This window comes from Aquarana catesbeiana, linkage group LG04, assembly GCF_042186555.1.
Source record: "Aquarana catesbeiana isolate 2022-GZ linkage group LG04, ASM4218655v1, whole genome shotgun sequence".
Classification (NCBI taxonomy): Eukaryota; Metazoa; Chordata; class Amphibia; order Anura; family Ranidae; genus Aquarana; species Aquarana catesbeiana.
Genome location: NC_133327.1, coordinates 186,137,112 through 186,164,557, shown reverse-complemented (window position 1 = coordinate 186,164,557; position 27,446 = coordinate 186,137,112). Strand labels below are relative to the sequence as shown.

General features: G+C 44.1%; 1 protein-coding gene across 2 annotated transcripts in view; it reads left to right on the top strand.

Moving 5' to 3' along the window:
- The window catches only part of MINDY4B (MINDY family member 4B), a 137,886-nt gene that overhangs the window by 37,031 nt on the left and 73,409 nt on the right, over window positions 1-27,446 (top strand). For both annotated transcript variants that reach the window (XM_073629080.1, XM_073629081.1), the window contains 2 exons: window positions 16,894-17,021; window positions 17,150-17,177. In XM_073629080.1, coding sequence (XP_073485181.1) covers window positions 16,900-17,021; window positions 17,150-17,177 — 150 coding nt within the window. In that variant the 5' untranslated portion in view covers window positions 16,894-16,899. The remainder of the gene's footprint in view (window positions 1-16,893; window positions 17,022-17,149; window positions 17,178-27,446) is intronic.

Here is a 27,446-nt window from a genome sequence, read left to right as displayed (position 1 = left end):
CAACAAGTTCAAACCCCAAAAACTTCAAAACCATTCAGCAACTTGTGCATGATGATCGTCAGGTGAACAATCGCATGTGTCAATCAAAACATCTCGAACAACTCATTGCAGCATCGCCATAAACTTGCCAAATCATGTCAAACATCTCTGTGGCAGATCTGCCCAGTTTCACACAGAATTTCATATTTTATTTTTGTTCTAACTTGCTGTCTATGATGAAATATCAGACGTGGTAACGCTCATGGTCAGAATAGCACCAGTTGCACAGCTCTCGGTATACACAGGACGATGTCTTTTGGCACACTGACTTATAAAAATCAGTGCTCCCTACATGACCAGTGTAGTCCAAATGTCACCTACATTCCATTTCTGCAATTCCCCCTTTTATACTCCAACCCCATAACTTAAAACCCCACCTAAAATGATGAGACCACACCTTTTATTTATGTAGTAACATGGCCACAACAGCCTCTTTTATTAAAACAACTCCAAATAAATAACTCCAAATAAATAACCAATAAATAACCAATAAACAAACAATAACATATTAATAAAGTAACTGTTAATCCCAGTCTGATGGTCTCTGATGGTGACCCACCTTTTCAAAATATATATAAAATATATAACTACGGTATATAACTACGGATAACCAACGCACTGCGGGACTTTTTCCAAACTAATAGGCCTCCAGCTGTAGCTGCTCGGAGACAACCGCTTCCCGCAGCGCCACCAAACCTAGTATTCCCTCCACCGTTCAGGAATACACCGGAGGGGAACATGCTAATGATGAGCCCCCCACCCCTTTAAATCCATCCGTTTACCGCCCCCGTCAAAGACCACCAGAATAAAACAGCCCCAAACCAAAATGGCCACCTCTGCTGTCATGACGACCTGTTCCGTTCCTGCAAGAAAGAAAAAACACCACAACAACTACTCACACACATTGCACGTATATCCATATAACATTATAGGGAGGGAGGGTGGGAAAACTGCCTCCTCTGCTGCACTCTTCCTCACACTGACCCCCTTTACTCCTCCCCTCCTTTAAATACCACCACTCCCCTTTCTCACAATATTACCTTTCTTACCTCCCCTTTTACCCATACTACCCTTACATCAACTATTAACTCCTTCCGTGTCTCCCTTAGACACACTGTCATGCCCGGCCCTACACTACCCCTCCTTTCAGTCATTCTGGTTCCGTGCCTCACTTGACCAGTGTAGTCCAAATGTCACCTACATTCCATTTCTGCAATTCCCCCTTTTATACTCCAACCCCATTACTTAAAACCCCACCTAAAATGATGGGACCACACCTTTTATTTATGGAGTAACATGGCCACAACAGCCTCTTTTATTAAAACAACTCCAAATAAATAACTCCAAATAAATAACCAATAAACAAACAATAACATATTAATAACTTAACTGTTAACCCCAGTCTGATGGTCTCTGACGGTGACCCACCTTTTCAAAATATATATAAAATATATAACTATATAACCACAGATAACCAACGCACTGCGGGACTTTTTCCAAACTAATAGGCCTCCAGCTGTAGCCGCTCGGAGACAACCGCTTCCCACAGCGCCACCAAACCCAGTATTCCCTCCACCGTTTAGGAATACACCGGAGGGGAAAATGCTAATGATGAGCCCCCCACCCCTTTAAATCCATCCGTTTACCGCCCCCGTCAAAGACCACCAGAATAAAACAGCCACAGCCCAAAAGCGTGACCACCTTACGTTTGAGGGCACCTCCACACCCTCAGGGCCTGTTGTATCCCCTCCTGCAAACCCAAGGACCATAAGTCAATCCCTACATCAGAGAGATGAACACCATCCCTCCGCAGGTACAATCCCACATTCGTCTCCAACTCTCTGTGCCGAATAACAATACAACCATTCTGTCTGACAAATCTCCCCACCACCTTATTAATCCTAATACGTGTCTTATTAATGCTCGCAATAGATCTAGCCCAGCGCCATGTTGTTCGAGCCACTATGTCCGACCAAACTAGAAGGGTGCCTGGGAATTTAACCTGTAACTGCATAAAATCCGTTTTGATGTCCGCCATCAGATCCCTGACTGACCGTACCCCCAAGTCATTCCCACCTGCATGAATCACCAAAACGTCAGGGGGTCTGTCCAACTGAACATACCTCTCCACTTCGCCCATTACTCTACCCCACAACATTCCCGGTCTACCTAACCAGCGTATGTAAGCCTCCCTCCTGGAAATCCCCAGTTGTCTGCCCTCCGGACTTACGTCACCTCTCCTGGCCCCCCAGCAAACATAGGAGTGACCTATGATCCAGACAAGGTGTACCGGGCTTCCATCTGCAATGAAAACAAAACACAAGATTGCGACACCCTCTTACTCTCAACACTACCAACTAACCAACCATTACCCGCAACACCTCTCCTTTGTATATTGTGTATCCTATTATTTGTTGTTTTTTTTTTTTGTTTTTTTATTTAATTACCAAATTAGGTCTTATATAAGACCTGAATCTCCTAGACTCCCATCTCCCGAGCCTGCTCACAGCAGCCTCATCCAACCCACATCTGGCAGCTTCAGTAGCTGCCCCTATGCGGAAGGAGTGTAAAGCATACTCTGACCCAACCAAATCAGCTCTTTGTAAACATTTTCTAAAAATCGCTATAAATTGAAACCGTGACAGATAAGACCCATCCTCATGCCTCAGGAACAGGCCCGCCCCATCACGCCTGACCGACCTAAATTCCCGTACCGCCTCCACTGGGCACACCCTTGACCCTGGTAAAGCAAACAGGAACACAACCACCCCTTTACCTTGCTGGTCAGTTTTGGACCTCCGCAGCCGCAAACATACCTTGTCTCCTTTCAACCGCACGTCCTGATCCAACAACCCCCCACCAACATGCTTAGACGGGCTAATCAATTCCCCTATACGAAAAGCCCCATAAAAAGCCAGTGAAAACGCCGCTGTAAACAGTCGGATTTCATAATGCGATAAACAAATATACCTCAACATTTCACATATGGAAACCAGGTTCGCGAAAGTGACAGGCCGTCTCACATCCCTTTGTTTATGCTGTTTTTGATAGCCTTTCAAGGCCTGCCGAACCCAAAAATCCTTAGTCCAATCTTCACCCCCCATTAATTTAAACAAGAACGACAATCCTGCCAATTTCCGATCAATTGAAGATACTGCGCACCCACTTTCCATGTTCCTAGCTACTAAGTACAACACCAATAATCTTCCTTCCGATCCAAGCGTCACCACACCCGCCTCCTGCACCAGCATCGACCACTCCTTCCATACCTTACTGTAGGCCGTCCAAGTGGAATCACTTACTGACTGCCTAATCCATCCCGCGGTGACTCCAAAGGCAGCTCCCACATCCAATCCGGGCAAGGAACTCCTTCCTTGTCTGCACCTTGTCTGCACCTGGTGCCAGCTCCCTGAACTTGTCCCACTGAAAACGAGACAAGGAGTCAGCTAACGCATTGTCAACACCCGGAATGTGAACCGCATAAATAAAAATGTTTAGACTCAAACACCTAAACACCAGCTGTCTCAACAGCCGTATGACCGGCTGCGAAGATGCTGCACTACACCCATGTTGTCACAATTGATCCTCAGCTTCAAATTCCGGCATGCCTCCCCCCATAATTCCAAGGCTAACACCACTGGAAACAATTCCAGCAGCACCAAATTTCCGAGGAACCCCGCCCTCTCCCACGACTGTGGCCAGGGCTCCGCGCTCCATCTCCCTTGAAAATATGCACCAAAACCTGTGGAGCCCACCGCGTCGGTAACCAATTCCACATCGAAATTGCTCACCGGGCCAGACATCCACACCGCCCTCCCGTTGTATGTGGCTAAAAACTCATACCAAACTTTCAAATCCTCTCTATGCTCCTTTGTCAGTCTAATAAAGTGAGTTGGTATTTTTACCCCGCTGTGGCCGCCGACAGCCATCGGCAAAAAACCCGCCCATGGGGATAATTCTGCAAGCAAAATTCAACTTACCCAACAACAACTCAAGCGCTCCCAACTGCACCTTCCGCAATCCGTGGATATCCCGAATTTCCTTCTGCAGCTCCTCCAACTTACCTCTGGGCAAACGGCATTCCATAGCTATCGAGTCTATAACTATCCCCAAAAAAACTAATTTCCGACGTGGGGCCTTCCGTTTTCTCAGCCGCCAAGGGCGCTCCGAACCTGCCTGCGATGTGTTGCAACGTGGAAAGCAGAATCGCACACACAGCAAAAGCAGGTGGGCCTATACACAGAAAGTCATCCAAATAGTGTATAACTGAGTCTAGGCCCAACACCTCCCTAACTACCCATTCTAAAAATAAGCTAAACGCCTCAAACATGGCACATGAAACTGAACAGCCCATGGGCAAACATTTGTCAACGTAAAACTGTTCTTGCCAGTGACATCCCAGCAGCCGGAAGCTCTCCGGATGCACCGGCAACAATCAGAAAGCCGATTCTATATCCGCTTTTGCCATGAGGGCCCCTTTGCCGTAGCACCTCACCCATTTTACTGCCGCATCAAAAGAAGTGTAAGACACTGTACACTCTTCCGGGTCAATGAAATCATTGACTGAACCCCCTTTTGGGAAAGATAAGTGGTGTATCAAACGAAATTTGTTAAGTTCCTTCTTGGGTACCACCCCCAACGGTGATACCACTAAATCTGGCCATGGTTTGGTGGCAAACGGCCCCCCCATGCGCCCTAACGCCACTTCTTTTTGCAATTTTTCCCCACTACTTCCTGATGCAGTAATGCCAATTTCAGATTCCTTGCCATAGGCGGAACCGTCGCCAATGAACATGGAATCTTAAAACCCTCCTTAAACCCCGACTCCAACAACCGAGCTGCTCCCCGATCCGGATACTTACTTAGAAAAGGTAGCATTTTTTCCACCCTCACCGGCGTCATCCCTCTTCGGAGTAGAGTCACTGGCACGCTTCCCTCTCTTAAAACATCTCAACAACGTGTGGGCGCCGCCACACCCCGAGCATTCATGCTTGAACTTACATGTCCCCCCAAATTTACAGGCACCCTCATTATACTGCCAGCACACTCCCCACTTTTTTCCGGCCGACGGTCCTGAGGAATGTGTACCCCCGGCCCCCCCTTGAAAAGGCTGAGGCGGGGTCCTTGAAGATGACATAAGCCTCATCCAGAGGCTAATATCTTTATGATCCCAACGTAAGGACGGGCGGACTGCCCTCCGCTGTCTGAACTGCTCGTCATATCTCAGCCAAGTAGAACCCCCGTACACCCTATGCGCCTCTCCAATAATGTCCATGTAACAGAACAACGCCGAGCAATGCTCGGGGCTCTTCTCGCCAATGACGCTTGCCATGATGGCGAAGGCTTGTAGCCAATTAACAAATGTACGCGGTATAAGCCGGTACCTCCGTTTTTCTTCATCCTCCTTCTTGGAATCATCGGGTTTCACCCTGTCCAAGTTACATTTCTCCAAAGGTAGCAGGGAAAAAATCTCCACATACTCACCTTTTTGAATCTTTTCCCGGACCTCCTGATTCAGATGTGCTCCCAAGGGGCCCTCGAAGGAGACGTAAACCTACAACTTCGCAGCGTCCGCTAACCTGACCATGTCTGACCTCTCGCCCTTTTCTGATGACCCTTTTTTTCCTGCCTCCTCCACAACTACTTCGGCCCCTGATTGGCTGGGGGGAGGAATCGCCGGGGGCACCACTACCCCCCCAACCCCATTACTCCTGTCCCCTGACTCAGTTACCGGTGCTGTCCATGGGGCCACTTGAGGTGGCTGCCCGTGTCCCCCCTCGAATCTACCAATTAAGGCCCACAGACCCTGCAAGAAATCCGTCAGCTGCTGCCCAGACCCCGCACTGGCAGGAGTGTTCCCCGCCAAATGCTGTTCCGGCCGTTCCCCCCCGACTGCATCCCAGTAACCGCTGGCACTACTCTACCTGCTGCAACCACCCCCCGCCAAATCCTGTAACACCCCAGACAATGACACAGAAGTATTCGACTTACCAGGCTGACCAGGCACTCTCCCTACAGTCGTCGCGGCATGCTCCCTCGCCGGCACTTCTGGTTTGTCTTCCTCCGACACCTCCCCTTCCGACCGATCATCACACTCCACGCTTGGTTGACTGGTAAGCCGCCCGGTTGGTGAAGCCCCAGAGGCCGTGGCGTGAGATGGTGATGGGGCCCTCCTCACCCCCGAAGCTCCGCTGCCGTCAGACAGGCGTCGCTGACCTGTCCTGACCACTTGTGCTCTTCCACGCTTGTCCCCTCCTCCACCAGTCTTTCTGCTCTTCTGGCTGGCATTCTCCTGTCCATCTCCACCACTGGCTCCAGCAGCCCGCTCCGCCGTTAAGCTCCGCCCCCTCCCGATATTTTCCGCTTGTCTTGATTCACCTGCCTGGACACTGACCGGCTCCCCGTCCCTCCTCGCTGCTATCTTCGGATCTCCGCCCCGTGCTGTGGATGCACTGTGTTGCACTCTGCGATCTCCCAGCGGGGAACCAGGGCCATGTTGGCCCATGGCCCCGCCTCCCGAGTGCAGCCGGCAGCTGTAGCTGCCTTCTTTTTCCCGGGGGGACCGACCGATCCTCCCTCGGGCTCCTGGGGATACGAGCGGGCCGAGATGCAGGCCCTGGCGAAAAACGCGCCGGAGGCCGCGACCTCCGCACGCGGTAGGACACCTCACACGCCGCTGATTCACTCGGCTCTTCCTCCCCAATGTCTCCTACTTGATTCTGCAGCCACTCGGGTCCCTTCTGTTCCGCTGCTTTCCTCAGTCTCTCTAAAATCACTTCAATGGCGGCCATCGTGGAGGAGCAGATGTGTAAAAACTGCCTCCTCTGTTGCACTCTTCCTCACACTGACCCCCTTTACTCCTCCCCTCCTTTAAATACCACCACTCCCCTTTCTCACAATATTACCTTTCTTACCTCCCCTTTTACCCATACTACCTTTACATCAACTATTAACCCCTTAGACACACTGTCATGCCCGCCCTACACTACCCCTCCTTTCAGTCATTCTCGTTCCGTGCCTCACTTGACTGTGCATGCAGCCTTATGCTGCCATCTGTGAGTTACAAAACTAGTCTCAAAACTTTTTGATACCACCTCTTGGTAAAGCACATAATTGTAGAGTCCTGGTTATGACTTAGCAGGGGGCCTGTTGGTTGGCTGCAGAAGGGCCACTGTTTCCATGCACAGAGCAAGGGATCTTCTCTACACCATGTTTGCAGGACTCAGGCTTTTTTATTTAGGCTGTGGTTGCCTTTTAAAGAAACAAACTATACAACGTCACTATTTTTTGTTTTGAATTTGTTATTTGGAATCGATTTAGCTGATTTAAATGTTTATTCACACCAGGTCCCTCAAGATTGTGCTGGACAGCCTTGCCAAGCAAAAGTCTTGTTTCGTATGAAGGACGGTAGTGGGGCAGTACTTATTTTAAGCACAGCGGGTTGAGACGCTAACAAGGTGTTCTATGATTGAATGAGGTGCAGATTGTGACATCACTGCCTATCCGCCTCTCCTCTCATGGAAAACAACCTATTCTATGAATGGTGATGGTGCTGAGCAAGTAGTGACTACCTGTGGTCAGTGTGGGGCGGCTACTCACATAGATCATGGCTACTACTGCAGTAGCGCTGACTACTACCATGATTTTTAAATTCCCCAGTGGGCTGTGGTATAGAGATATTAATACTTACAGTACAATTGTACTTTTGTAAGTATGCAATGCAGATGATTCTAGGAGTTCAGTTTTAACCACTTGCCGACCAGCCGCCATCATTATACTGCGGCAGGTCGGCACGATCCCGTGAACCGTAGTAGCTGTACGTCGGTCCCTTTAATCGTGACAGCAGCCACGCCCACTGAACAGCTGGGGTGGCGATGACCGCCGGCCACAAGTGAACGCAGGCACGAGAGGCAGAACAGGGACGTGTGTGTGTAAACACACAAATCCCTGTTATGTGAGGAGAGGAGAAAGAGATCTTGAGTTCCTACAAGCTTGTGAACCACGATCTCTCATCTCCTCTAGTCAGTCCCATCCCCCCACAGTTAGAACACACACATAGGGAACACAGTTAACCCCTTGATCGCCCCCTAGTGTTAACTCCTTCCCTGCCAGTGACATTAACATAGTAATCAGTGCATTTTTATAGCACTGATCGCTGTATAAATTCCAGTGGTCCCAAAAATGTGTCAAAAGTGTCCAATATGTCTGCCATAATGTCGCAGTCCCGATAAAAAACACAGATCACTGCCATTACTAGTAAAAAAAAATAAAATAATAATAATAAAAATGCCATAAATCTATCCCCTATTTTGTAGACGCTACAACTTTTGCGCAAACCAATCAATATACACTTTTTGCGATTTTTATTACCAAAAATATGTAGATGAATAGATATCAACCTAAACTGAGCAAAAAATTCGCTTTTCTAAACCGCAGAATTATCAGTTAAAGCAACGCAGTGCCGTATCGCAAAAAATGGCCTGGTCATTGAGCAGCCAATTCTTGCGGAGCTGAAACGGTTAATGAACAGTCACTTGTGACATTTCAATAAATGCAGGCAGCATGGCTTGCTGGTGCAAAAGGCTGCTAAATGGAAAGTTCAGTTGGGCTTTATGGATCAAATTTACTGGATGGCTTCATGCACAGGACTTTTCAAACACATTTTTATTTTGTTAAGGTCTTGTATTCTGCCTGCTGTCCTTTGTTAGTTATACCCTGCCCTGTGCTTAAAGCAAGTAGTGCCGAATTAAATATCATTCCTACAGCTGTAATGAAAGGAACTGCAGTGTGCCCTCCTACTTCTTTGCTCGTTAAAGTGTTGTTCATTCAAAAAGCTTTTACGTGTTTCACAGACTACGCTGCCAAATGTTGCTGTTTTGAGGGGGAATGTTTAAGCCGGCCATAGATTATGTGATTTTCTTTTCCTGCAGGGAAGAAAATCACTCGATTCCCCCATCAACACAGTCAGTGTTGATGGGGATATCCTCCCGCTGAGCCAATGTGGTCTTCCGGCAGGGGGGGGGTTCAGGGAACTGTCCCTTCGGAGAGAACACAGTGATTACTGCTAGCGGCTATAGCCGCTGACAATAATAGCATGCTAAAAATCTGACATGCTGGTTGTACCCAAGTCTATCGATGGATCGACTTGGATACAATTAGCCTGCCCATAGATGGATTGAATCTCGGCCGGTCCCTGCTGAACCTAGCCAGCTTTACTGTAGAATCTTCATCATCCAGCACACTTATGGGAGCCGCCCACTGCTGAGCTTTGTAGTTCCTTCTTCCAAGCCCTACATCACTACTGTGCTGTGCTGCCACATAGTGGCTGATGGATGAACCACAGAGCAAACTATCCTCTGCAACACAGTGAAGATTGGCAGCATGGGCAGCGGAAAAATAAATTATTATTTTCTACAGAGAGAGCTTCTTTTGAGTTTTTTCAAAAAGTGACAGTCTTAAATCATCAAAATATCAGCCATGCCTAAGCTGACATTTTAGATTACGGTAAATCGTTCATCCTCTTTTTTTTTATTATAATTTCTAAAGCAAGAATGTAATTGACAATAAGAGTGGCCACAACATTTGGCAAATAAAACAAGAAAATAAAAGCAATGTACATTTTGTTAGTACAGCTTGGTGATGAGCTACCAGTGCTGGGTCCAAGGGTGAATGGTAAGAAGAACTTGGATGGATGGCAGCTGGTCTAGTAGCTAAAGTGGATGTAAACCCTCACATATACCCAGAGAAGTGAACAGCCTCAGATGATACACAGAGATGAAACAAATCTCCCCACATACGTTTTACTTGTATATCTGCTGTCTTTGGCTTTATACATCCTTTAGAAAGTGCACATTGTGTTAGAGATTTTCGCTTCCTGTTCAGCACTAGATGTGGATTCTTGGCGTTCAGCCAAGACAGCTGATTGGAGGAAAGGCACACACCCCCACTCCACATTGGCAAAGGAAGGAAGTAATGTGCAGAGCTCTACTTTGAGAGGTCAAGCTTTCCGCTAATCTATTTATAGCAACCTCCCAGGACACAAACTTCAGGCTGCTTTTATCTCCCGTCTCGGAGAACTTGTCAGAAGTTATCAGGCTGATAACAGAGCTACATAACAGAAGAAACACACAGGACTCAGAGCTTTGAAGAGAGATAAGAAAACACAACAGATATATGTGCCCAGCACAAATTTCATGAATTAGGTTTGCATCCACTTTAACCACTCGCAGACCGCCAGCCGTCATTGTATGTCGGCTGTTTGTAGTGGAATACCGTCATAACCCCAGTATCCTCTTCAACGGCGGACGGTCCTCTTTCAGATAAAAGTTGTCTCTGCGGCGGATTCACTGCAAGCCCACTTTTATCGGTGGCAGGAGGATGGTCGTCTCTGCCTTCTTTTCCCTGTGAGACTGGATGTCGAGTGAGGGAAATATGGCCCCCGCTCGGCTCCATAACATTGGATGACGGAAGCAACGTCACTTCCGCCCAATGGTTTTAAAGGGGAATATTTTTATTTATTTGCAAAAAATAAAATTTGCATTTTTTTTTATTGCATTTAAGTGTAAATATGAGATCTGAGGTCTTATTGACCCCAGATCTCACATTTAAGAGGTCCTGTCATGCTTTTTTTTAAGGGATGTTTACATTCCTTGTAATAGGAATAAAAGTGACCCAATTTTTTTTTTAAAAGGACAGTGTAAAAAAAAAAAAATAAAAAGTAAAATAAATAAGGAAAAAAAAAGACAAAAATTTAAAGCGCCCCATCCGCCGAGCTTGCTAGATCGTTAGAGCAAGAGCAATAATTCTAGCACTAGACCTCCTCTGTAACTCAAAACTGGTAACCTGTAGAAATTTTTAACCGTCACCTATGGAGATTTTTAAGGGTCAAAGTTTGTCGCCATTCCACGAGCAGGCGCAATTTTGAAGTGTGACATGTTGGATATCAATTTACTCGGCATAACATCATCATTCACAATATAAAAGAAATTGTGCCAACTTTACTGTTGCCTTATTTCTTTAATTCAAAAAACACCGCTGCGCAAATACGATGTGACATATAGTATTGCAACGACCGCCATTTTATTCTCTAGGGTGTCTGAAAAAAATACATAATGTTTGGGGGTTCTAAGTAATTTTCTAGCAAAAAAAATGATTTTAACTTGTAAACACCAAGTCTGAAAAATAGGCTCGGTCCTTAACTAGTTAAGAGGTAAGGGAAAATGGGGGAGGTCTCAGTCAATACATTACAAAACATATTAGGGGTTAAGTGGGGGGGGTAAGACGTCAATGGGAGGGTCATTGGTTAATAATCCAGTTTGGCAGCACTGGATGTATTGGAAACATTGTACTATAGATTGGTGAGTAAGGTTTGAATAAAGGATTCCCAAACCAGTGTTACTGGCTGGATCACCAGGTGAAAAACAAATAAAACAAATAGCCTATTAAGAAAACTACTGCAGCCATCACATTTAAGTGCACTATATTCCATTTATGTTTTTGGATTTATTACCACTTCAGCCCCGGAAGAATTTACACCCTTCCTGACCAGGCCATTTTTTGCGGTACAGCACTGCGTTGCTTTAACTGACAATTGTGCGGTCGTGCGACGCTATACCCAAACAAAATTTACGTCCTTTTTTTTCCCACAAATAGAGCTTGCGACAAATGAGACAAATGCGACAATTTTGAAATAACACAATATCTTTTATTTTTGCTATAATAAATACCCCAATTTAAAAAAAATAAATAATAATTTTTTCCTCAGTTTAGGCTGATATGTATTCTTCTACATATTTTTGGTAAAAAAAAATCACAATAAGTGTATATTGATTGGTTTGAGCAAAAGTTATAGCGTCTACAAAATAGGGGATAGATTTATGGCATTTTTATTATTATTATTTTTATTGGGACTGCGATATTGTGGCGGACAAATCAGACACTTTTGACACATTTTTGGGACCAGTGACATTTATACAGCGATCAGTGCTATAAAAGTGCACTGATTACTGTATAAATGTCACTGGCAGGGGAGGGGTTAACACTAGGGGGCGATCAAGAAGTTAACTGTGTTCCCTAGGTGTGTTCTAACTGTGGGGGAATGGGTCTTACTAGGGGAGGAGACCGATTGGTGTTCCTACTTAGCCCCGGAAGAATTTACGCCCTTCCTGACCAGGCCATTTTTTGCGGTACGGCACTGCATTGCTTTAACTGACAATTGTGCGGTCGTGCGACGCTGTACCCAAACAAAATTTACATCCTTTTTTTCCCCTCAAATAGAACTTGTGACAAATGAGACAAATGCGACAATTTTGAAATAACACAATATCTTGTACTTTTTGCTATAATAAATATCCCAATTTAAAAAAAAAAATAAAACATTTTTTCCTCAGTTTAGACTGATATGTATTCTTCTACATATTTTTGGTAAAAAAAAATCACAATAAGTGTTTATTGATTGGTTTGAGCAATCTTAAAGAGCCGACGTACAGCTACGACGGCTCGCCCAGGAGAGTCAACCTGCCGCAGTATAACTACGGCGGCTGGTTGGGAACTGGTTAATTCAACCAGTCAACATCAGTTTTGGAAAGAGCAACCATTTAATGATTTACTCACACTTGTATATACTATTTGGCAAAAACGTTGTGTTTTTTAGGTCTGACGTCTATCACATCGAATGTAAAGGTATATTTTTCTACATGAAACCAGACAGGTTTCTAAAAGTGTACAGTCCAGGCAAATAAGTCAGGGTACCAGCGAAATTTGTTTAGGCTTCATATTACCACACATTGAGATGATTTCATTACATAGAACCTGCTGAATGATAACAGTGAATAGGAAGTGTAATATAAGAAGTCATTAGTGTGGAGATCATTGTTAATATGTTTTTGTGCTTAGCTGCTATTATCACAGCTCTGACAGACTCGAACAAAAGCTAGGCCACAGCTATTTATTAAAGGTTTGGCAGCCAGGGAGCAAGGCTTTTCTGGTAAACCTCGTTACTTGCCAAGATTTTTTAATTGGATGGTATTAGATTGCGGAGGGAAAGCGTAGAACCTGTCAGGTTTTACTGATGTCTGCCTCCCTGTTATGGAAAGTACCTCACACTTGCTGTTTTGGGGACCACTGCAACTGGGACAGAAAGTATGGAGGATCTCCACAACGAGGATGCAGACAATAAAACCTAAAAGAGAATCGGATTGTTCCCACACAATACTTTTAAGTGCACCTGTGCCCAAATTATGGACATTAAACTATTATGTATTAATAGCAAACAATAGAAGAGCTTCACACAAGCCATCACTCACCAGCTGCTTTTAACCACTTGAGCTCCGGAAAGTTTTACCCTCTTCATGACCAGGCCATTTTTTGCAATACAGCACTGCGTTATTTTAACTGACAATTGCGCGGTCATGCAACACTGTACCCAAATAAATTGTATGTCTTTTCCCCACAAATAGAGCTTTATTTTGGTGGTTTTTATTTTTTGCACTATAAACAAAAAAAGACTGACAATTAAAAAAAAAAACAAAAAAGAAAAAACAATATTTTCTACTTTCCGCTATAAAACATACCCAATAAAAAAAATTGAATTTCTTGATCAATTTAGGCCAATATGTATTCTGCTACATAGTTTTGGTAAAAAAATCCCAATAAGCATATATTGATTGGTTTGCACAACAATTATAAAAACTATGGAATATTTTATTTATTCTTATTTTTTTACTAGTAATGGTGGCGATCAGCAACTTATAGCAGGACTGTGATATTACCGTAGACAAATCGGACACCTAACTGACATTTTTGACACTTTTTTGGAGGCCAGTGACACTAAAAATATGCACTGTCACTATACTAATGAAATAGCAGGGAAGGGCTTAACATCAGGAGCGATCAAAGGGTTAACTGGGGGAGGCGCTTTAACTAGGGAAAGGCAAAGATCTGTGTTCCTGCTTAGCAGAAACACAGGATCTGTGCCTTCCCTTCTGATAGAACAATCTGCCTCGTTTACCTGCTGCTGGGCTCCCGCTGTGTAGAATCACAGCGGGAGCGAGTCGCTGGCGGCGTGGCCGCCCTGCCGCAGCATATGTACAATGGGGGGTCCGCAAGTGGTTAATGTGACGTTATTAACTCTCCAAGATCACAAAGCCTATAACGTTGGTTAGCAACATCTGCTAAGTGTTCACAATAGAGGGTTGGCAGACTGCCAAACTTCTGCTCTCATAGAAAGAAGTTTATTGTCTGTTTTGTGAACTTTGGAAATCAATTTCTCCACATTGCCTATAGCTACAGAGATTAATTGTAGCTTGCTTTATAGTACTATTTGTTTGTTTGTGAATTTGTACTTTAGTGTACATATTCTGGGCACATGTTCACTTTAAAATAAAAATAAAATAAAATAATGTTGCAGTGTCCTAAGATGTGTTTTTCTTTTTCTTCTTTTTGGTTCCAGTGGTGGCTGGTGCTCAAAATTTTTTGGGGGGTGCAAACAAACTCAAAAATTCTTAAAATACCGAAACAAAAACATCAATTGCATCAATTGCAGCCATTGTGCCATCAAATGCAGCCAGTGTGCCCATCATATGCAGCCAACTGTGCCCAGCAAATGCAGCCAATTGTGCCCATCATATGCAGCCACTCTGCCCATCATATGCAGTCACTCTGCCCTTCATATGCAGCCACTGTGCCCATCATATGCAGCCAACTGTGCCCAGCAAATGCAGCCAACTGTGCCCATCATATGCAGCCACTCTGCCCATCATATGCAGCCATTCTGCCCATCATATGCAGCCACTGTGCCCATCATATGCAGCCAACTGTGCCCAACAAATGCAGCCAACTGTGCCCAGCAAATGCAGCCAACTGTACCCATCATATGCAGCCAACTGTGCCTATAATATGCAGCCACCTGTGCCCATCATATGCAGCCAACTGTGCCCATCATATGCAGCCACTGTGCCCAGCAAATGCAGACAACTGTGCCATTCATATGCAGCCAACTGTGTCCATCATATGCATCCTCTGTGCCCAGCAAATGCCGCCACTGTGCCCATCATATGCAGCCAACTGTGCCCAGCTAATGCAGCCAACTGTACTCATCATATGCAGCCTCTGTGCCCCTCCCTACACTCTCGCCCGCCCGCCCGCTGTCTGCCAAGCAATTACCCCATCGTGGTGGAGGGTCAGGCAGCGGGTGATGGGGGCGAGCTGTGAGATGGGTAGTGAGGGTCAGGCGATGGCTCCTGTGTCCTCCCTGCATCTCTTCTTCCTGCTAGGCGGCCAATGGGATTGCCTCGCCTTCAGCCAATCAGGTAGCTGGTATTTTATTCGCACCTCCTGATTGGCAGAGAGGCGGTTCAGTGTTAGAAAAGCAAATATTCATTTGCTTTGCTAACACACCTGGGTGGACTGCGAGCGCAATGCTCTGCGCTCGCAGTTCACCTTTTTTGAAGCCTATTAGATCCTATGGCTCTAATCAGGTGCTTCAAAAATACACCCCCTCCGCTGGAATTCAGGCGCCCAGTGTCCAAAAAGGGGCCAGACGCCTAAATAGGGGGTGGCTACAGCAGCCATGGATAGATCCGGGCAATGCATGAATCTATCCATTTTACATAGAGGTGGTGGCTGGAGAGAGGGGGCGGCGCCCATGCACCATTAATGGACGCACCGCCACTGGCTGGTTCAGTAGGATGACAGCAGTGCCAATGCACTGATTGCAGCATATCTCACTGTGTACTTTTTTTCTAATAAACTTTACTTAAATGTCATACTCCATCAAGTCCTATTTGCTGCAGCGTGGAGTGAGGTGGTGGATTGTGTCATACTGTGGCGCGCTGAAAAAAATTACTGCATGCTGCATACTTTTTTCAGTACACATCTCTGCAATACAGTGGTATGAACTGTCCAGGCAGGAGACAAAGACATTTTGCCTTGTTTTGCGGTGAGACTGCACTGGAAATGCCTCCCAACACAGTCCTACCACACCTGATGGAAAAAGACTCTAAAGGGAAGTATTCTATAGTACATAGAGCAAACATTTCTAACTGATAACAGAGTAGTTAAAGTGGAAGCACGAATTCTGGCAGAATCAACAAGTATATTTTTTGCACTTATCAAAAATATACAGTATAATGAAATGCTTTCAATTATATATTTACCAAACCAAATAGAAGCAAATGGAAGGAATTAATTGTTAGGTTTTACAGACACACAGTATTAAACCCCAAACAAAATTGTAATATATTGCAGCTTACAAATCCCTAAATGTTGTAGTTGCATTAAATTTATTTTTTAGGCATTTTTCCTCTATTTTAATCTGATCCAGCCAGGAAAACACTTATGGTCTTAAGGCCCATACACACATGGATTGAAAATTCGTCAGGTCCCTGCTTAACTGACCACATATTGATCCATGTATGGCCAGCTTTCGCCTAGGTTAAGAAGGTGAAGGTGTTATCAGAATCCTCAATCTCTGTCCATAACAGGACCTAACATAAAATGTGAAAACATTTATTCAGTTCAATGAGTACAATTCGCACATCTAAATTATTCAAGCCACAGGGAACTAGATATGTAATACTAGGCCAAATCTCAACCATGATTTTGTGAAAAGGTGAGGTGAACTATATTTATACAGCAGGAATAAAAGAAAAGGATACAAAAAAAGCACAGAGAAGTTTGTTGAGCTCTGATAAAAGATTAATCATGATGTGTCGGTGTGAGCTTACAGCCCACTCAGAATTGTGACACTTTGTCAGTAAGTTTCAGCCTGGGCATTGTTAGGAATGCAATGTCTACCTTCGATGTGGCTTATAAAAAGAAGGAGCCAATTATTATGTGTTTCCATGCCTCCTCCAGCTTCTGATGGAAAAGCAACCTGCAGACAGAACCCAGAAAGCACCCAACTTCAAAGAAATGGAATTAGAAGATATCACCAGCAAAATTTCTAAACTCGATAAGTGGAGAGCAATATTCAGTTCCCAAGGGTAAGATGCAGCAATGCCTTTTAGAGCAGACGAGGTATATGGTAATGGAATTTATAGCAAAATATTGTAGCACTAAAAAAAGTGGGACTCGGTTACAGTTATCTAACATTTTTCTTTATTGCTTGTAGGTTGGAGATCAGCAGACCGGTTAGAAAGGTAATTTGCAGCATTTTGTTTATATACATGATACAGTGTAAATGCAAAAGTAACATTATGTGTAACTGTTATGTCGCGTACACACGGTCGGAATTTCCGACGACAAATGTTCGATGTGAGCTTGTTGTCGGAAAATCTGACCGTGTGTATGCTCCATCGGACATTTACTGTTGGAATTTCCGACAACAAATGTTTGAGAGCTGGTTCTCAAATTTTCCGACAATAAAACTTGTTGTCGGAAATTCCGATCGTGTGTACATAATGCCGACGCACAAAATTCCATGCATGCTCGGAATCAAGCAGAAGAACTTCATTTTTCTCGGCTCGTCGTACATGTTGTATGTCACCGCGTTCTTGGCGATCGGAACTTCCGACAACATTTGTGTGACCATGTGTATGCAAGACAAGGTTGAGCCAACATCTGTCGGAAAAAAATCCACAGCTTTGTTGTCGGAATGTCCGATCGTCTCTACGCGGCATTTAGTGAAAATGGATGTTAATAAAATGTGTCATCTTCAAAGGCTAAAAAGAACGATATTATAAACTAGATGAAGTATACAGTATATCTGCTCTTGGCATAAGTTTAACAACTATTCTATATTCAAGATAAGACTACCCTGTGTTTTATGTACAGTCACTTATATAACTGGCAAAACTCATAAAAGACATAAATGAACATACAATCTAGCTAGCACCTCACTGTGCATCTAATAGCAGCAGTGATAATGATGAACCTCTGCAAATACCACATAAAACAGTATTGTATTTAATCATACAACTTGTTCATTGCTAATGTATAATATAGTATAACAATACATACCTAGTTACCCATGCTACAGTGGGCATTATATTAACTGGACATTTATGGGATACAAACAATGGCACAGAAATCCTGTGCACATCGAAGAAAACATTGGCCGGGTTGGAACTTTTTAGGCAACTAACCACTGTAAGTGCTGAGAAAAGTCGTGTACAGACGCTCAATGTTTTCATTGTACTGTTATGATGTGCACTACACAATGAAAATGTTATCCTAAATAGACTTCTTAGTGATTGTGTCCTAGTGATATTCATTGGATGTACTGTATAAGCTATGCTTTGCAAACAAGGATGATTGACACAATACAAGGAAAGGTGTGCAATACTAAGGTTCCCGACCTCATCAGCATACAATCTTCTTAAAAGTGAGTATTTGCATAGGACTAGGCACCAACTTACATTACATTGCCTGGACCAGCACATAGTACTGGATTGTGGGAGGCTGAAGGGGGAGTTCACTACTTGGAAGTTCAGGTTCTTCACTGGGGCTTCAACAGCAGATCAGGAGGTAGGCAGTTCTGTTAATAGAGGAGAGGTACCTTGAGGGTTCCAGTTGGATGGTGACCTTGTTTTTTTTTTGCTACTCACTGGAACACTGCAAATTTTGTTCAAAGTTAACCAGTGTTTTGACTCCACAAGGCAAAGCAACTGATTTGCTTAGATCCCACATCCCCAGCAATATATACTTATGTTTCCCTCACTTCCCCACTGCTTTGTTTAGTGCCGGACACTGAAAGAACTACCTGGTACTTCTTGGTATGGGGAAACATGTGACTCACTGTAGGTGACAGTACTGGGTGAAGAAGCACTGTCACAAGGGGGTCCACAGCAACAGGAGGTAAATATAAGCATATGCGGAGGTCTGCAAGTTAACCTGTTGCTTTGCCCTACATATAATAAGCAAAACACATATTTACTTTAAAGGGATCACAGAATAGTTTGGGTAAATTATATTTAAAGCTGACTTTTTACAGTACCAGTCAAATAATTTACCTCTAATGAAGAGTTTCTTAGGTCTAAATGGCTGCTGTTTATTGCACAAAGCTGAGATAGTGAAGGATCCTGTCATCTGTCCTCCCATTGTCCATGCACAAGGCATTCTGTGAATGGACAGATGAAGAGGAGGGTTGGGCAAACATTAGTATCCACCCTTGTTCATAAAACTAAACCATGTATTCTGAAGAATACAAGGCTTTTGCGAACGGACAAGGGGGGAAAAAAAGAAGGAAGAATGACAAAGAACAAAGTATGACAAATGACAAAGAATTGGGCAGCACAGTGGTGTAGTGAGTAGCACTCTCGCCTAGCAGTAAGAAGGGTTGCTGGTTCAAATCCCAACCACGACACAACCTGCCTGGAGTTTGCATGTTCTCCCTGTGCCTGCGTGGGTTTCCTCCGGGTACTCCGGTTTCCTCCCACACTCCAAAGACATGCTGGTAGGTTAATTGGCTTCTGTCCACAAAAAAAATTGGCCCTAGTATATGAATGTGAGTTGGGGACCTTGGATTGTGGGCTCCTTGAGGGTAGGGATCGATGTGAGTGTGTTATATATGTGTGGAGCACTGTGTAAAAATTGACACAGCACTATATGGGTACCTTAAATAAAAATAGGGATAGTTGTAGACACGCACCCACACTTGCTCGGGTTGAACTCGATGGACTGTTGTCTTTATTCAACCTTACTAACTATGTAACTATGACAGGATCCTTGACTGCTGCCACTGTGCCAGAAGATCACCACTGTGTGTAGTATGCTGCTTCAAAGAAAGGACCGTTTGTACAGTACAGCAGCCAAGACATAGGATACTCTTCATTATAGGTAAATTATTTGACTGGTGCTAAATCCCCAAAACATTTTTTTTTTCTGGAGCTCAGCATTAAAATAATTATTGAATGACTTTATACAATTATATAACCAGATTATGAAACATTATATACAGAGTGCATCCATGACATGCTTGGCTTTCTTTCCATGACATATGTTGCTTTCCATTAATTTGATTATTGCCATACTAGAATTAAAATAATAAATAATCGTTTTTAATGACAAATGATGACAGACTTTCCACTGCTGAGCTGCTACTAACTGGGAATGCATATAGACTGTGTTCACACTGCAGTATAATGCAGGGAAGTATTGCTTAGCAAAACAAATGTCTGCTTCACACAGAAATTAAAGTTGCAAAGATAAACCAGAGAGTTCATCCTTATACAGCAATGTTTGGGAAAGTAATTACAGCAGATACTATGTATTTGTAGCTGGAAGATGTACTTTGATTGTTCACTTCTGTATTCCAAGCTGATGCAAAAATGTTTTAGAATTATGGACAGCACATAACCAGCAAAGCTAGTTTAGCCATACTAAGAAGTCATAAGAACTGAGAAAGCAAAACATTAAAAAAAAAAAAAGGGTCAAAATATGGTATATAAAATCTAAAGATTTTACCTCTGCTTAGATACTGTACATTTGCTACTAAAAGTCTCTTCCAATAATTAGTATATTTAATGGAGCCTGGAGCCTGGGGCGGTTGTGGAGCACACTGCAGAAGTGTGCTGTGCGTCTTTGGCTCCGTTTCTGGTCCGAATTTAGTCAAAAATTCGGACCTGAAACAGTGAACGGGTACGCACCGGACCCCTGCTGCGTGCCGCAGCCGCAGATATTGTGAGCCCAGCCTTAAAGGTTAAAACTTTTTCTTTTACATTTCGGATAGAAATTGAGAGTTATAATTCTGTCAGATGTTTTCTAATTGCCAGTGTCCCATTGAGGAGATTTCCCGTCACCTCCTGATCCATAGGCAAAACGAGAAGTGAGATTAAATCCCTGCTGAGTATGGGAATTTCTGGTTGTCACCAGAACTAGTGTCCCCATTGAAAGATTTCCCCTATATTTCTGTTCTAGTTCTAGTAACAACCCAAAATGTTGGATTTGCTTTCACTTACACACTCAGGGATAAAGGTAAACAGTACAAATACAGTGGATGAATCTCCCTAATGGGGACACAGAAATCAATAAAAACATGACAGGTGTTCAAATCCCTCTGCACTTTGTCCAAAGCTAAAAAAAAAAGCTACACCTTTAGGGCTCCTTCACATTATTGCGATGACCTTTTTTTTTCTGTATTGTATAAACGTAGGTCACCACTACTTTTTCACAGAGTGATCCCTTACCTCCTCTTCTGGAATCCCCCATTGCGTTGTCCACTCCTTATTCCTCCAGGTGCCCCCTTACCAAGCCATGTGCTATGGGGACACCCATGTTGGCATGTTCCTGAGCCAGGCTATGTGCATCCATAGACACACAAAACATGGCTCATCCACGCCCCCTGTCCCCTCCTTATAGGATTTGACCGACAGCAGCAGCAGAAAGAGCAGTGTTGCTGCAGCCGGGACAGCGTGGAGCATGAGAGGACTCAGGTAAGTGATTAGGGATGGGGGGAGGGAAAGTATTGGAAGGTTTTTTTTAACCTTGAAGTGGTTGTAAAAGATATTATTTTTTATTAAAACAATAAACATGTAATACTTACCTCCTCTTCTGGGGTCCCCTGCTCGTGCTCCTGGCTCCTCCTCTTCTCTGTGTGCCCCCATAGCAAGCCCTGCATAGGAGGAGCTGTATAGAGTGCTGTAATGGGAAAGGATCTTAGCAGCCGGGCATAGAATCCTGGGTGGAGGGGGCGCAACTTAGATCTGGGGGGGGGCAAAGCCACATGACACAAAATCTGCAGGCTAGGGACCCTCAGGAGGTGTTAAGGGATTTGTTTTAGCAGTTTCTGAAGGTTTCTCTGTCAGTGTTGGCAGGTGTTGGGGGAAGGTCACCTCACAGAGGTGTGTGTCTTTTGCCCAGTTGTCAGGGAAGTGGGGTATGTGGACATCCCTGGGTGGGGGGTATAGAGAATCCCAGCTGGTGACTAGGAGACACTGAGCGGTGTCTTACCTCACCAGTGACATCAGTCCCATCGTGGCTACAGAACGGCACTCTCCTCCTCTTTAATCGCTGAGCTTGGTTACCATTTCATGTTGCCAGCACACAGCACAGACACTTCCCCAACCTGGGCTGTTCTCACCCCGTGCTCCTCTCCATTCAGGAAATGGCTCACAGCTTCTCCCCAACCAATGAGAATGGAGGGGTGTGGACTGTGAAAGCCAAAGTGGAAGCCCAGTACTGGAGCATGGACAGATCGGAGCTGGACTTTGTGGAGGATATGATAATATGACAGGGAGGCTGCAGGGGCCCCCTGGAGCTAGGGGCCGGGTTGCAATTGTGACCCCTACAACCCTTTATGCTACGTCCACATTTGTAGCTCAAAGCTCCAAAATGCTCAACATCCACAATCCTATAGTTTTCATTTGTGCCTGTCCACACCTGAGTGTAGTGTCACTTGTAGCTTGTAGATGAAAAGAGTACATCTATTGAGCTACAGGCTTCAAGATCCAAGTGTCTTTGACCCACATAGACTTCAATGGGAACAGCTAAAAAACATTCAAAATATGCATTGATACGCATGTATCATGTGTCTTTACCTACGAGTAACTAGCTTTCCATTGGCTAAAAATGATTTTATAAAATATTTAAGCAAAAATGCCCATAAAAACGCCTGTAAAAAAAACAGTAACGCTCAGCTCAAGTGTGAACATAGCCCAACGCACTACCATGCATGCTGGGTTACAAAAAGGTAGCTCTTTTAAATGAACGCGCTGCTCTAACACAAGGCATGTTGCATGCCAAGCAAGCTTTAGCAGTTTGGCTACATTCTGCATTCAGGAAAATATACTGTATGTTCATGAATGTACTCAATTAAAAATATCCATCCAGTAAAAGTGTTTTGTTATGTGGTAACTGAGACGAGAGAGGCGGTATCTTGGCAGACTCTGGTAGAGAGGCTGCACTTTCCCTATCACTCATCACAAGTGCCTTCATCTGTATCCTCTTCTGTTACATTGATACTATGAATATTTGCCCAAACACACTTCTGAATGGAGACACCTCAAAGCTCAGTTATATTGAGTTACTCCAAGAAGATGTCAGGAAGAAATCAATAGTAAGTGGCACCTTGTTTTCTGTGTTGTGCTCTGATCCAAGGGTTTCATAATCAGCTATAGGAGCCTTCTAATGCTTATCAGTCAAGAGAAGGTGAGTGGTAATGCCATATAATACACACAAACTGTTCATATACACCTATACTAACAGAGTTAGGCAACAATATGAATGCACTACTATACACATAGGACTTTACACAACAAATTAGCAGTTAGATAGTATCCAGAGTAATTTATACAACAAACATGCATGTAACTCCATTTATATATTTAACATCAAAATATATTTCATTTTTGATCTTAGCTATTGTGAACCCATGTGGTAATGGTAGGCATCATAACAACTTCTAAACAAACCTAATAATGCAATAATTATATCTTTAAAAGGAAAATGCAAAGAACAAAACACATGCGGCATGAGTTCTGTAAAATATATACATAATGCCAGGGCTTTTTTTCTGCAAGAACAAGGGGGAACTCACTCAGTTCCACCACCGCTGGCTCAGGTCTTCTACTCCCTGCTCACCACTATCACTTGGTAACACTGAAGTCCAGCTTCTGCATTTAGAAGTGATAGCTTATCTCCCAGTAGCTCCCACAGGTCAGATCCCCTGCATAGATCCCACTGAGTGCCGGACAGGGACAAGGGAGATATAGAACAGGTGCCCAGGGTTCAGTGCAGTCATGGCCAGGAGAGGGTGCGTGGTAGGCTGCACCCTCTGTGGTCTCAATTTTTTCCCTGGTGACCAGTTGTTAATGCTCCTACTGCATGATCTCCCGTGCAAGTGACTGTAGTATAGTATAGTATGCTGGGAGGTACTACAACCGGATAGGTTTTTCAGCTTAATATTGCAACAAAAGTAAGACATATGACAGATGGTGGACCTTTTAAGGAGGGGGGCAAGATGAGGGCAGTGGAGGGGGGGGGGGGTTTGTATGCAGAGGGAAGAGCTAGTATTTGATGCCATTTGGCAGGCATGTGTGTGTGGCGGGCATGGTTGAGTTCCTGCACCTATTCTCTGAGAAAAAAAGCCCTGCCTATTACTGTTAAAGCTGTATATAAAATAATTGTGACTCATTTAGGAGCCAACAGGGAATTGCATACCACAAACTTTCATAATTCAATGCTTTAGTTGGTAAGGTAAATTGGTGCCTTTATGAGTTCTACTGTAGTATATTTTACCCGCTGACATAATGCAATGACACAGCGAGGAGGATTTGCCCATCCACTTCCAATGTGTTGATTAGGATTCAGCCACCTGGCCGAACTGAAAAAACAAGTCAAGTATGGCCAGCTTAACTAATTTGAAAGCTTGTTTACATTGGGTTTTTTTTAGGCGTTTAGCTGGTGGTTCTGACCTCTGCGAAGTGTCCAGAAAATGAAGAGTTTGGGGCTCGATCACACCAAATGCAGTTGAGAACATTTTTAAAGGCAGTGTGCAGAAAAAATGAATGTATTTCAGTGAGCCTAGTTTATACCACTGTGGTGCTTTCATATGCGTTTATCAAAAGTAAGCATACTGGAATGCACGTAATCGCAAAATAAATGAATAATGCCTAAAAAACAGAACAGCAAATGCACACTGATACAAATGAATATAAACACACATGCGCAACTACACACTACTTTGTGTGTGAATTGTGGTGTAAACGATCCCTTAGGCTCTGTTTCCACTAGTGCGACTTTTCATGCGACTTGGGACTGAAAAGTCGCATGACAAATTGTTTCCCATGATTTCCAATGAGTACCGTTCATATCTGTGCGACTTCAAGTCGCAGCGACTTCAAAGTAGTCCCTGCACTACTTTGGTCCCACTTTGATGCGACTTGAGGTCTATAGATACAGGCATTGCTTCAAATCGCGGTAAAAAGTCGCGGTAAAATCGCGGTAAAAAATCGCGGCAAAATCGCGCGACTTTGGGGACGCACTAGTGGAAACCTAGCCTAAGAGTGTGTACTGATTCAAGATGATTGTGCTCACATTTTGTGTTTGTGATGCTATTGGAGGAAGCAGACAGAAGGGGCAAATGATATGACAATCTCTGCATTGTCTGAAGAGAGGCTATCTTGTATTCTTTGAAAAAAATTCAAGATGTACACTGAATGGCAGAGGTGCAAGTCACTCAAGCAGCACCCTGATTAGAATAGCACTGACAGTATATAGCCCAGGTACTACAGTGAGTTTTTGCATCCCCAGCAGCCCTCCTGATGTGAGTTATAAAGGATTGGATGTAACCAAACTGGACTAATATAACTTTCATTTTCAGGGTTCAGGGTTCAAAGTATATATCAGTGATGGCAAACCTTGGCACCCCAGATGTTTTGGATCTACATTTCCCATGATGCTCATTCACTCTTCAGTGTGGTTGAGCATCATGGGAAATGTAGTTCAAAAACATCTGTGATGCCAAGGTTCGCCATCACTGATATATATGAACCCAGTCATTAAAATTTCTAAACTTTAACATTTTAAAGTAATTTCAAAAGTAAGCATTTTAAATCTGCTTTGTTTATCAAAAGAGTAACTGGTGATCCTGCCATTAAGGTCTTTGGTTTAGGCACTTCATGTTAAAGGGTGACAGCACTCTTTCTTTGCACTCCAAGCACACTGTACAGGCATGGCCCATCACTATCACCATCAGGAAACCCACACTCAGAAATGATGTGCATCAACTGTAGGAGTGCCTGGGAAGTAGCTATAAAGAGGCAGCAGGACAACAGAAGTGCTAATAAGAAACAAAGGATAAAAACAACAGTATTAAAAAAAAAACATTACACACCAATTGTTTTTGCTTTCAGTTAGCAATTCAGTTAGCATTTAGATGTAGCTTATGCAGAAAACTGAATCTACTGCTTTCTGTAAAAATATGAAGACCAGACAGATAAAATACTGAGTGCCGCAGGAGACACAGGAGATCAGAAGTGTTGGGTTCTAATTGCAGTGATCAGCAGTTCATGCAGCTGGAGAGGTGAGTATTTATTTTATGCATTGCACGGACAACCGTTGTTCTGTCTGTGTTCCATTTTGCAAGAGTTGCTTTAATGCACAAACATCTGAATGACTCAGCGGAGACACACCTTCTTATGTCTCCTGCTTTTAGTAACACTACCCACTTTGAATTTTTTGTCTGCAGGGGTAGTCAACAAGTGCAAAGCTATGGTTGGCTTTCCTTGTTAAAAACTTATGCTAAAATGTGTTTTTGTGCGGATAATAAGTAACATTTCTGCAGTGCTATATGTACACATCCACCCACAGCTCCATCCACACATGCACTTATCACTGGTTCTGGGCTTTGCCCCTCCAGCGCTCACTGGAGTGCCGAGCTGTGCAGGGGGTGGGAGCATACTTCTAAGGCTGTCAGCTGAGACTGAGACAGCTGCCAGGCAGTGCAGGCACCTGGGTGGATCCTAACATTAACCACTTGCTTACTGGGCACTTAAACCCCCCTCCTGCCCAGACCAATTTTCAGCTTTCAGCGCTGACGCACTTTGAATGACAATTGCGCGGTCATACAACACTGTACCCAAATGAAATTGTTATTATTTTTTTCACACAAATAGAGCTTTCTTTTGGTGGTATTTAATCACCGCTGGGGTTTTTATTTTTTACTAAACAAACAAAAAAAGATGGAAAATTTTGTAAAAAGAAAAAACATGTTTCATAGTTTGTTATAAAATTTTGCAAACAGGTAATTTTTCTCCTTCATTGATATGCGCTGATGAGGTGGTACTGGTGCACACTGATAGGCTGCACTGGTGGGCACTGATAGGCTGTACTGATGGGCACTGATAGGCACAGATAAGGCGGCACTGATGGGGACAGATAAGGCGGTACTGATGGGCACAGATAAGGCGGCACTGATGGCTACTGATAAGATGGCACTGATGGGCCCTGATCGGTTGCACTGATGGGCACTGATAGGTACCACTGATAGATTGCACTGATGGACACTGATAGGTGGCACTGATGGGCGGCACTGATGGGCACTGGTAGGTGACACTAATGAGCAGCACTGTTGATGAGGCACTGATATGTGGCACTGTGGGCACTGATAGGTGGCACTGTGGGGAATGATGGGTGGCACTGTGGGCACTGGTAGGTGGCACTGTATACTGCTAGGTGGTACTGGCAGGTGGCACAGGTGGGCACAGATGAGCTTGGGGCAATCTCCTTGATCGGGACTGATGTTCCTATCACAGCCGCCGGTGATCGTTTTTTTTTTCTCCTCACGCTGTCAGCGCGAGGAGAAAAAATAGCCGATTACCGGCTCTGTTTACATCACATGATCAGCTGTCATTGGCTGACAGCTGATCACGTGGTAAGGGGTCTGGATCGACCCCTTACTCCGATCTGTGATCCAGCGAGTCTCATAGTCTCGCTGATCACAGAGCGCGCCGCGTGCGCCCTGCAGGGCG